Source organism: Paroedura picta, chromosome 11, assembly GCF_049243985.1.
Source record: "Paroedura picta isolate Pp20150507F chromosome 11, Ppicta_v3.0, whole genome shotgun sequence".
Classification (NCBI taxonomy): Eukaryota; Metazoa; Chordata; class Lepidosauria; order Squamata; family Gekkonidae; genus Paroedura; species Paroedura picta.
This window is the reverse complement of record NC_135379.1, coordinates 26,952,194-26,964,428: the sequence shown is the minus strand read 5'-3', so window position 1 is coordinate 26,964,428 and position 12,235 is coordinate 26,952,194. Positions and strand designations below refer to the sequence as shown.

At 42.2% G+C, this 12,235-nt stretch overlaps 1 protein-coding gene across 8 annotated transcripts in view; it reads right to left on the bottom strand.

Annotated features, from left to right (window-relative positions):
- HDAC9 (histone deacetylase 9) overlaps positions 1–12,235 on the bottom strand; it is a 470,793-nt gene that overhangs the window by 53,716 nt on the left and 404,842 nt on the right. For all 8 annotated transcript variants that reach the window (XM_077302512.1, XM_077302513.1, XM_077302515.1 and 5 more), the window contains one exon: positions 8,500–8,618. In XM_077302512.1, the coding sequence (XP_077158627.1) occupies positions 8,500–8,618 (119 nt within the window). The remainder of the gene's footprint in view (positions 1–8,499; positions 8,619–12,235) is intronic.

The following is a 12,235-nucleotide window of genomic DNA, read 5'->3' as shown; positions in this document are numbered from 1 at the left end:
CATGGTTCTTCTATCCATCTTAGACCAGCAAAGTAATAGAAATATGACAATAAATGCATACCTGGATAATCAGCCATTATAAAAAGAATAAATTGTGAATGAAAACAATGGAAGTGATTAAAATAAGACATTAGGTCACCCATTGCTGACATATTTTACAAGTGTCAGCACAAATTCTCGCAGTTAATAATGCAGGATGGACCTGCAACTGTCTCCTCTGTCCACCTGGAACACAGACACATACCTCTCACAAAGGCATGCCTATATGCCTATATGCCTATATGCCTTTGCACTCACATCATAGAGATAAACGCATACACATTTAGTACATAAGCAATGTACAAACTGCATTTCACACACAAATCAATAGAAGCAAAGAGTTCTCCAGATTAGAGGCTGCCACTCTTAACTACTACTCCAAGCTGGTCTTCACAAGTCTAACTTAAAGCAAACAGCTACAGGCAGCTTGGTGTAGTGGTTAAGAGTGGTGACTTATCTGGTGAGCCAGGTTGGATTCCCCTCCTCTGTATACATCCAGCTTGGTGATCTTGAGCTAGTCACAGTTCTTACAGAGCTGTAATGTCAGAGCTCTCTTAGCCGCACCTACTTCACAGGGTGTTTGTTGTGAGGAGAGTAAGGGAAGAAGATTGTAAGCCTCTTTGAGACTCCTTCTGATAGTGAAAAGCAGGGTATAAAAAACAAACCTTTTTTCAGTTACCATGACTTTTTTCTTTGCTTTACCACTTGCACATCCTCACAAGAGAATGCTGAGGAGAAGTAGGAATTGAGCAGTTCAGCCCTCTCTTCATCATCTGTTAAAATGTTGCTTTCTTGTCCCCACAATGGTCCTACCATGTCCCTATTCTTTTTCTTACTTAGAATATAACTAAAGGACCTTTCTTTTCTTTTCTTATTTTTAGCATCTCTTGTTGACCTAAGTCCAAAATGAGCTTTGGCTTTTCTAACACTCTCCCTACAGACCTTGGTTATTTATTTATATTCCTCCTTGGTTATGAGGTTCTCCTTCCATTTCCTAAATGAACATTTTTTCTTACTCAGTTCTTTTGAGCCACCCTGCTTTCTTTAGATTCCTCCCAGTTGTCCCTCTCAAGGGAATTGCTTGCAATTGTGCCTTCAGTATTTCACTTTTGAGAAAATCCCAACCTTCTTGGACTTCCATCTCCTCATGTTTTTTTGACCACGGGATTCTACCCAACATAACTTGAAGTTTGTTCAAACTCGGTCTCCTGATGTCTAGCCCATACCACTGTATGAAGAGAACATAAGCTGCATTTATCTGTACAAGAGAGATGACACACAGAAACACACAAAACACACTGATGTGAAGTATCACCTACTATGCATAATGCAAAAAGCAAGAACCACTGAAGTGATCTACTGCACATCGGAAGAAATGCTAGTGGACATGATGATGAAGCCACTTCCTGAACCCAGATTCAGAGGATTTAGAACTCCAATGAACCTTGTACACTAAGTCAAGGAGTCATTGAGAGGGGATGATGGAAACAGCTCTCTGTGCCATGTCTCCTGACTAGAGACTCAAACAGGAACTCTCTTCACCATAGAGTGAGTGATATAGATAGGAACATGACCTCTCACCTTCTGATCTCACTGACCTGTCCCTAGAGGGTAATTTCTTGTTTCCTGAGTCCTTCCTTCTTCTCCATTCCTCAAGCCTGCAACATCATGGAGCAGAGATGCCCCAAGCATCTCTCTCCATCCAGCTACTTAGATTAGAATAGGAACCTTCTCTTTACTCCTAAGTATGAAGTATAAAGTTCTCTAATAGTTAAGTACCTTAGTAAATGTACCAGTTGCAATTTCCAGATCATAGCTAAGGGTAGGCCTGCATAGAGCGAGTTGCAGAAGTCTAGCCTAGAGGTGACTGCCATATGGATCACTGTGGCTAGGTGTTCCAGGGCCAAGTAGGGCACTAGTATTTTTGCTTGGTAAAGGTAGTAGAACATCAGCCACGCTACTGTTGTGACCTGGGCCTCCATTAAGAGGGAATCATCCATGATCACACCTCAATTCCTGGTGGAGTGAGGAAATGATAGCTGCACACCATTCAGGTTGGGCAGACATGCTTCCTCGCTTGGACCATTCTTGCCCAGCCACAGGACATCCATCTTTGAAGCATTGAGCTTCATGTTAGGGAGCTTTGTTGGTTTCAGGTTTGCCAATCTCCAGGTGGTACTTTATGATTTCCCACTATTAAAATAGATTTCCTGACAATGAAGATCAGTTCTGTTAGGGTTGCCAGGTCCATCCTGGCCTCTGGTGGCGGACAGGGGTTGCCTGATTCAGGTTGGGCAACTTCTGGAGATTTGGGGTTGGAACTTGGAAAGGACAGGAACCTTACTGGGGTACAATGCCATAGAGTCCACCCTCCAAAGCATCCACTTTCTCCAGAACTGATATCTGTAGTGTAGAGATATGCTGTAATTCTGGGGAATCCCCAGGTTCCATCTGGAGGTTGGCATCTCTAGTACCCTAGAGAAAAATGACTGCTTTGGGCTCTTTCCAGTACAGCTCTAGAACCAGAACAGGGGCAACCAGTTAAATCCTTTGCCAGATCCAGGGCTGAAGAGGGAAAGTGTGTATCAAGAGGGAGGGTTCCTTGGAAAACCAACACATTAGTCTTGCCAACCTCCAGGTGGAGCCTGGGGATCTCATGGAATTACAACTGATTTCCAGGCTACACAGATCAGTTCCCCTAGAGAAAATGGCTGCTTTATTGGGTATGGTTCTCCTCACACCCTGCCTCCAATTTTAAGTTCTACCCCCAGATCTCCAGGACAGCGTTGGCAACCCTACTGCACATTCTTTCTGCTGGACTTGGCTACTCTGTGTTGAGACATTCTTGGGAATTTGGGACTGGATACAGATTTGGGAGAGGGGAGGGACTTCAGCATTGTTTAACACCATAGAATCCATTTTCCAAAGCTGCCATTTTCTCCAGAAAAACCAATCCTTGTAGTCTGGAGGTCAGTTGTAATTCCAGGAGGTCTATTGGCCTCACCTGGAGGATGGCAATCCCGCCTTCCACTACATGCTGTCCCATTGTTCCTTATGAATGTTCACCAATGTGGACAAATGTGTATAAAAGGTCAGGTTTAGTTTTGACATTTAAAGTATGCTCTTTTTATTAAGAAAGTTGCTGTTGCTTTTTTGAAATTGTTCCAATAAAACCACAAGAAATATTAAAATTGGCAGTGCACTGAATTTGCTAACCATTCTAAAAGGATATATGTTGCTGCTGTTGTTTTTTAACAGTCCTTGTCAGTGTCCACTAACATCATATCTGACCTTTCAAAAAAAGCACACAATTAAAAATATTCCCTGGCCGCAAGAGTCATTATATACATCAAGGGCTGTTTAACCGATAGACTTTTTCTCTTGAGTGAATGCTACCCATGCCAAAAGTTCTTCTGAAGCTCTTGCAACTTTTGAGGGTGTGGTAGGATTGTTGTCTACATGATAACATTTCTAGTGGTTTATAGATGTCCTTTGGATGAAGAGGGCCTCGGGGGACAAATAGATTTAACATGGGTAATTGCACAGTATTTTTTTATTGTATTCCGTGTATGAGGGAAGAAAAAACCAACACAGTGAAATTCTCACTTTACTAACTTCAGGTTTGTATCCTTGACAAAGCAAGCTCATTGCCTGTAAAGCAAAAGAACAGATTTCTGAAAACAATGTAATTCAAAGAAAACTGCAAGTCCAGCCCAAATGCCTGCCATCTTTTTAAAATTCCTGCTATGCTTCAGAAGAGTTTTAAAAAACACATTCAAGACATTAAAGCTAGTCAATCACTGGAAGTAAAAAGTCACTAGACTAATGAAAAAACCCAAATGCTGCCTCTAGTTAAGAATGGAGAATGTAGAAAAGATTAACTTGCAGGCCATTGAAACAGATGGCCTGTAATCACCTCACCCGGTTAAACACCCTGAGACGCCTTCAGTTTTAGGTTGTCTGTCCTAACCAGGATAGTCTCTGTCAGATTAAGTGTTATTGCTCTCTGGTGTTCCCTGTATTCCGCTTTTGAAGTCCATGGCCAAGACGGTAGTGTGAGAATCTCATCGTAGATAAGAAGTGTTTGCTTTGTAACATACTGGAGGCAACAATCCGTGGAACCCTTAATAGTTCAGCAGGGAACCATGAACTCTAGCTAAGTCTGCTAATTCCCCACTGGGTTCAGGACTCCCCACCATAAATAAATACCATAACTGCCTATTTATTTGTAGAGCCCACAGATAAAGATCTTAAAGCCTCCCTTAAGTAGCAAGGATGTGAGGCTTTTAGAAAATAAAGTATAATCCAATTTGGGTGCGCTCTAATTCTCTGTCCTAATGAGATACAATTGTTTAGACCTATTATTTTTTTTTAAAGCCCTACTTGTTTGTGTCTTACCTCTTCGGAAGACACAAGAGAAAGGATAATTCCATGCTGAAAAGCTACCTTCTTTTTCCTGCCCCCTTCCAACACGGCATGAACAGGTTGGCTTTAGCCGTTTACTACACAAAATCCTTCAGATCATTTTTTATTGTGTCAAACATACCGCTTGAGATGGCACCTCTTCTTTGAGATGACACACTGCAGTCTTTTGGGTCTGCTTGACAGCCTGTCGCTAACCGAGGAATGCCATCGGCTTATCTCTCACAACTCTCTTCAGGTGATGATTCAAGGCAATGTTCTACTTATGTGATACATGAAAGTTGCAGATTCACCCATTCATCTCAGCAAGCAATAATGAAGATGGTCAAAGGATTGCTGTAGCATCCAAACTTGCCCTCAGGATTGTGGCATCCTCATCTGAATTGTTTCTTTGTTTTCCACCAGTGAAATATTTGTGAAGGTAGACTACATGCCACGTTGCAGATCCAAAAATGGATCTTCTGATATGTAACTTTAAAAAGGGAATGGCAATTTGGATTGGGGCTCTGGCCTTGGGAAACAGGAAGAGACTTGGTCATTCCCCCCCCCTTGGTCATGGGCCATGCAGATTTCCTGATATAAACAGCCCCCATTTTTCTGGGGTTTTTGCCTTCCTACCAGACCTAACAGTAATGGAGAGGAAGCAATTCCTATTGAGGAAACAGCACTCAGATTCCCTTCATCATTCCAAATGTCATAGAGCAAAAGCTTGGCTCCTAAGCAATGCAAGCAAAGCGGCACTGTGTTAGGTGAGGGCAACTTTCCCATTTCCCTTCTGGCTGTCCTCTTCTGAACTGTGTTCCAGAAGGTAACTGAATCCCAAAGAACAGCTTGGGAGTCAATTATTTGGGGATCTACAGTGGGAGGGAAGGATCAACACAAATCCTCCTCCCCTTGGAAGTGCCGTGCTGTCAGCAGGACAGCTTTGACACTGTTGGGAAGGCAATTTAGGATACTTCCTTTATATTTACCTACACTGTGGCTTTAAAACTTATTGGGGAGAAGGCCCATGCTGCTAATAGCTGAAAATCAATCTACCATATAGTGACTTTACTCGCTGGGCACAGCAGAAAGTAGATATCTGATGCCACATTGATGGATGTGCCTTCTGAATAAATGTTTGCAGGAACCTCTTTTCTTACTACTAGGGATCCCCCCTCTTTGCCCCATGGTGCCAAATACTTTCCTTGAGAAAACAAGGAACAAGCAGGCTCCAGCTAAGTCGCTGGGTTCAGCCTTTTTAATGGACGGTGGTGCCTCCCCAAGCCACCCATGTTTACCTTGACACTTCTGCTGTTTACCATCTTGGTGATAATTACCGTTTAATGGCTCAATCACTGCCCCTGACGATAAAGAATTTTAAGTATGAACATTTCTCTTTTTGAGGATTTTATGATAAAAGCAAATCCAAAGGGCACCATCCAGGCACTATTAATCACTTTGAAGCCCTCATGGGTTTAATGGGGAGGCATTTAAGCACATGTTTACATTTCCAGGTCAAATACTTAATAGTGCTTAACTCTGGATGGATTGTGCTCCAAAGATTTGGGGGGGGGGAGTGTTCAAGGGACAGGTTCTCTGATACAAGTTCATAAAATTATGCGCAGGGTAGAGAAAATAGGTAGCATTTTTTCTCTCTTTCCCAAAATACTAGAACTCAGGAAAATCCAATGATGTTGACAGGCAGTTGATTTGAAATGCAGTTGAAATGCTTCTTTACTCAGTGAGTGATTAAATGCTGAATTTGCTGGCAGAGGATATAGTGCTGAGGCCACAGGCATGGACAGCTTTAAAAAGGGATTAGACATATTTGTGGAAGAGAGGTCTATCCCTGGCTACTAGCCCTGGTGACTAAAGGGAACACACACTTAGGGCAATTTCTCACCAGCAGCGCCGCTGTCCATGGGGGGCACATTTTGGCAGCGGATGCTGTCCGCCCTGGATTTCTGTGTCCCCACAGATGTAGATTCAGAAGGAAGGTTCCACCTCACAGGGGGCAGGTTTTTTAAATTTATTTTATTTATTTACCATGAAAATGCTAGAGGGCGTCACCCCAAGAGTCAGCACCTTTACCTTTACCTTTACCTTATTACTAATTTTAATAATACATTGTGAACTATACTGATACTTCGTGCTGTTTTTTAAAATATTTTATTTATTTATTTATTTATTTATTTATTTATTCATTCGTTCGTTCATTCATTCATTCATTCATTCATTCATTTATTTATACGCCGCTGCTCTCCAAAGGTCTTGCGGTGGTTTACAACATACAATACAGTAAAACACCATAAAATCCCATAAAAACACCCATTACTGAAAATTAAGCAGATGGAGATGAATTGCAAAGAGAATTCTAATCTCCAGTCCCCCTCCCCCAAGGTAAAGTTCTCTCCCGCTGGGAGCGAGAGACCAGATCTACTCAAGGTTCCTAGAACCTCATCTCTCCACACTTCTATTGGAGTGACAGAAAGGGATTGGCTGGGTGATCCAATATTGTGAGAAAGAAAACAGGGGAAAGGAACCTAGGCAGAGATTAAGTTGTCTCAATTGACAAAGTGTGCCAGTTCAGAATAGCAATTCTCACAATGTTGCCTGTATTAATATACCCTGACAGCTACTGTACAGTGGTGGAGAAGTGCCTGAGCGACCTGTCTGGTGGCCTCTGGTTCAAATCGTATCTCTGGTGTGCCTCAGGTAGTACACTTTGCTTCAACCTCAACTACACATCTGTTAATAATACCATTACCTACCTCACAGGATTGTTGTTGCAAACATCACGATGAATTAATGCATGTCAGGTGCTGTGAACATTTTGAAAGTGTTCTGTAAGTATTCTTATTGAAGTTACCTGCAAGTTCTAACCAAACTGCTCCTGCAGTTTTGAGTAGATGGATTTTTTAAAGAGCTGTCACATTTTTGATAGTTTCCAATGGCCTTTCCATTGCCTGAAGTAGAACTCTAGGGCTGAACAGAACCAACTATTTTTTTTTTAACAGGAAGAGACTTGGAAAATTGACCTTTCTTTTTAAAAGGAGTAAGTGTATGCAATGCATATGAAATGCAGCAAAATCCATCTTGCGACGATGAATGGTTCTGCTTAAATTTTGGTTTAGATCTGGCATTGGTCCACTGATATGAACCTTGGCTAATTTGCATCGTCATAGGCAGAACTGTAAAAAGCAAATGTTGAAAACTGCTGTAGTTATTCAACAAATAAAAGCTAGCAGTTCTTATATTGGTACATATTAAATGGCACAGGCAAATAAAACAGAAGAATACTTTTGACATCTCTTACACTGCAAATAGTTTGCCTGAGCTGTCCTATAGCCTTTCCTGAAACATACCCCTTCAGACTGCTGGGAAGGGTTGAATGATCCATGAAAACTCATTGCATAAGAAAACTAGCCTTTCTAGAAGGGTTCCAGCGGTCTGGCATCTTAATGATTTGCTGTGTTGTTGATACCAGGGAACATTCAGATATGTGGTTTTCCCAGCAGACCATTTTCTATTCCTCATTCACATTTCTAGGATATAAAATATTCTGCTAGTATCGAACAGACAACCACAACTTTTCTCATGACACATAGCAACATGGTCTTATAAGGATTTGCTGGAAGGACAGTTTGGAGCAGTAAATAAGCCTACTTTTCATTCAAATGAGCTCCTAGATAAATAAAAGTATAATGGGCCTAACTTAATATAGGTGGGATATTAACTGCCCCACTTATTCAGACCATAGCAGTGGATCTCCCCAAATTTCCAAAGAACTCCAAATAATAGCAGCATTCCGAGCCCCTTGGAGGTAGGGTGGAAGGAAAAGGTACCAAAACAAAACCTTTGTGAGACTGCAAAAGTATATTTGTTGTGTTCTTGTTACACTTTCAGTGCTCCTGGTTGTTCATATCGAGCTCTTCCATCTACGCACTTGCATGGTGACTTTGTACCATAGTGATTACAGCAGAATGAAGAAATCCAGCATATTCAAGCTCTGCCCAAAACAATCAGTGGCGATTACAAAATAAAAGGGATACATACATTTTGCTGTCACTTTGTATCCCCCTAGAGGAGGGTCGTGGCCTTCCACAGCATCAAAGCCGGCTGATACTAAGACAAAGTCTGGCTCGAACTCAGAAGCAATAGGCATAATCACCGTCCTAAAGAGAAAAAAATAGCCAAGCAGTAATGAATCCGAGGCTGCGTGGAATACCTCATGAGGCTTTTGTCTCTATTCTTGACACAAACCGGCATCCCATTCTTCTTCAAAGCCCACTTCCTTGTTCAATTTCTGCCCTCTGCTTTCTAGGGATTTTAAAACAACAATTTGCAGGTACATGTGAAAGCATCTAACGTTACAGTCACATCTGGGCCTGTTTTACCCGGCTGCCCATATAGACTGCATCTTCCGAGGAAGTGACTAATGGATTACAAAAAGAACTCAGGGGTCTCGGTGGAAACCTGGATTGCTCCAGTTAGTATGAACTTGGTGTAAATTTGAATTATAAACTTCTTTCAGGAAAAAAAATGTTTGCTTTCCAAACTTATCCCCTCCTCTTAGCATTTTCAAAAGTTTACCCTGCTGGGGGGTTATCCTCATAGAGGAAAAAGCCAGTTTCTCATAATCAAAGCCAGGCCTGTTGTCAGGCTTTTCCCAAGGTCATGCATAGCAGGAATTTAACAACCACAAACCCGTAGCAGCACCCCCTGCTGGTTTCAGGAAGAAATTTCAGGGACATACATCCCCAGTCTTAACTTATTAACTCTTCCCTTCAAATTTTGTTTGCTTTCAAAGACAATTAAAATCACATCATTGATATAATTCATACTGCAAGTCCATGTGTATATTTTTAAAATCTTGCCAATGATTAACACTGAATGGTAGGCTCTGACTGATTCTTAAATGAACATATTAATATTAGCCATCCAGTTAGGTAAGTGACGTTCTATATTGGATCAATATACATTGAAAATGTATCTGGGTGTTCCGGTTTCCAAAGTAAACACAACCCCTTATCTGTCTTCTGACTTATGTGAAAATGCCTGTTCGACTCAAAGGTTCGCACAATGTTTTCTAGTCAGACACAATAAAAGATGCCCCCTTTAACAGGTTATCCAGTAGGCCCAAAAACGTAACTGCCATATTAAGGGGGATGCTGCAGTGGTCTCTATCCAAACGTACTGCCTGCATCTCCCAGATTTCAGAGCGCCGCCTACAGGGTGCCTGATCTTTTTATGAGAAGCCTAAGAAACCTGACATTATACTCCTTTCTGATGTCTAGATTTTTAATGGTGCTAACTGTGTCGGTCCAAATCTGTTGCTCCGAAGCATTTCTATAAAGTGCTATGGCTTTATGCGCCAAGTATGATTAAAAATACATTGTCAGAATCCACCACGGGACCTTGGAGCTTTTCCAAAGAAGTAGCATCTATAAGAAAAAACAATGGACATGACAGAACTCTGATAGCTCCAGGATGGGGTGCAGATCAGAGGCAGAGGTAATCATTTTCCGGGAAGCAGGTCCAATGGTTGTTCAACCTATCTCCAAATTTAAACACCTTTAGGTTCAAAAATAATAACCCATTTTACAGTTTTACAGTGATTCAAGCCCCCTTTCCTCAAGCAGAGAGAAGCTTCTGTGGGAAAGAGGTACGTTTTTCTGTGACTTTGCGAGGGGCATAATGCTTTGTGGCCAAGTCTTCATGTAACAGCCTGCCTACAGCTTCTTTATTCTGATAGGCCTCTCCCCCCCCACCCCCCCCCCCATACTTTTCAGAACCTGAAGAGAAAGGCTCATCACTCAAACCCAAGAGCCTTACAGCCCTCTGGGGACTACTTCCCTCACTCCGAGTATTTTAAGCCCATTGCCCTGTCACAGTAACATACACTCGGGAAGCTGGAGAAATTAATTCAGCTTCCCAAAAGACACCCCCCCCCCGATACACATTAATGCATTCAGTCTGGGTTATCCTGCTGTCTGTGAAAAAGCCATGGGATGGTTTCCAATTGGAAACAGTCACTGAGAAAACATCAAGTGTGCGATCCGCCCCTCTCCGGCCATATGAATGTCAGATGCAAGGCATCACAGGGTGTTTCTTTTTCTTTTGGAAAGAAACTTCATTAACTAGGGACTCCGCCCTTTCCACCCTCACTTCTTTTAATTGTTTTCTTCCATCTTCTGTGGGTTTCACAGCACATGGGAGATCTGCCCTCTGTCACAAGATAGTAGAAAGTCATCTGGGTGGGTGGACTACCCAGAAAGAAAAGGAAGTCCTATCGCTTCTGCACGGTGACTCTTTTCCAGGCAGTCTCTCACCGCTGCTGCAAATACAAGGCTAATAACAACCAGGATTCATGGCTACTATATTCTATAGTTAATAATGGTCCTTGCATATTATAGAAAGAACACAACTAATAATGTGTTCCTGTATTGTAAAATTTAGAAATGCCCCATCCTTGTGCTATTCTAGAATAGCTTCAGTAATGTTGTTGTAAGGGGATGAGCATCTAGATCAGGGATAGTCAAACTGCGGCCCTCCAGATGTCCATGGACTATAATTCCCAGGAGCCCCCTGCCAGCGAACGCTGGCAGGGGGCTCCTGGGAATTGTAGTCCATGGACATCTGGAGGGCCGCAGTTTGACTACCCCTGATCTAGATGTTAGCCTGTTTCCTAGCTGATTAAGTTATTCAGAGTAGATCTTTCCCTGGGGAAAGCATTTGCAATAGTTCAGTTTCAAGCAATGTCCTCTGCTTATCTTCAGGGCAGATTTAGTAACACCCCATTGGACCCCCGACTCTAACCATGTGGTCTTAATGAAATGGAAGAGCTTATTCATTCTGTGCTACACTGTCCCGTTTATGGTTCCATCCATAGTAAGCTGAGTCACGTTCTACCAAGCCTCAGTGACTCAAATGAGACACACACTGGTTTCTGTCCCTCTGTCACCCTCACCGTGGCCAGGTTTATTGAATTAAGGAAGAAAATGAATCAAGGAAGAAATGCATAGAGGTAAATGTCAAGGGAATTTAAAAATGAAATTTTAGTTGTTTTTATATGTTGACATTTTATGGCTAAGACTTAGTGGTTTATGTACTTGTAGTGTGTGCTTATTACCTTGTACGTTTTTTCTCATGTTCATTGTTGTGATAAGGAGAGGACTCGTTGTTGTGAGTCAGGAGAGGACGGGGACCTTCATTGGGTACAATACCATAGATTCGGCCCTCCAGAGCATCCATTTTCTCAAGGCTAACAAATCTCTGTTGTCTGGAAATGAACTGTCATTCTAGGGATCTCCAGTTCCCACCTGGAGGCTGGCATCCCTAACTATAGGAATCTAATTGCCATTAAAAAAAACAGCCAAAGAAATGGTGAAAAGGAACAAAAGGAACAAAAGTTTTTTTAGAAAGTTACACTTTTGACAATTATTTTAGTTGTGAGGGGAAAGCCACAAACGGGTTTCAAATAGCCTGTTTTTAAAACCTCTCCATGAATGCCAAAGGCTTTGAGCCGATGCCTGCCAAGATATGGTGCACACTCCAAGAACAGGTTCTCCTGTGCAGACCCACTCAGTGCTGCAGGGCTTCTGTCCGTCTTAGTCAAGCACAGTGAAATCCTTGCAGGCCACATAACAAAACAGTGGAGCTTCCGGAGGTAGCCTCCTCTCTGGGGGATAACAGAGTCCCCAGAAAATGATTCCTTGTACCATTTTCATTTGTCCCACTGTGGGAATTGTAGTCCATGAACATCTGGAGGACTACAGGTTGACTACCCCTG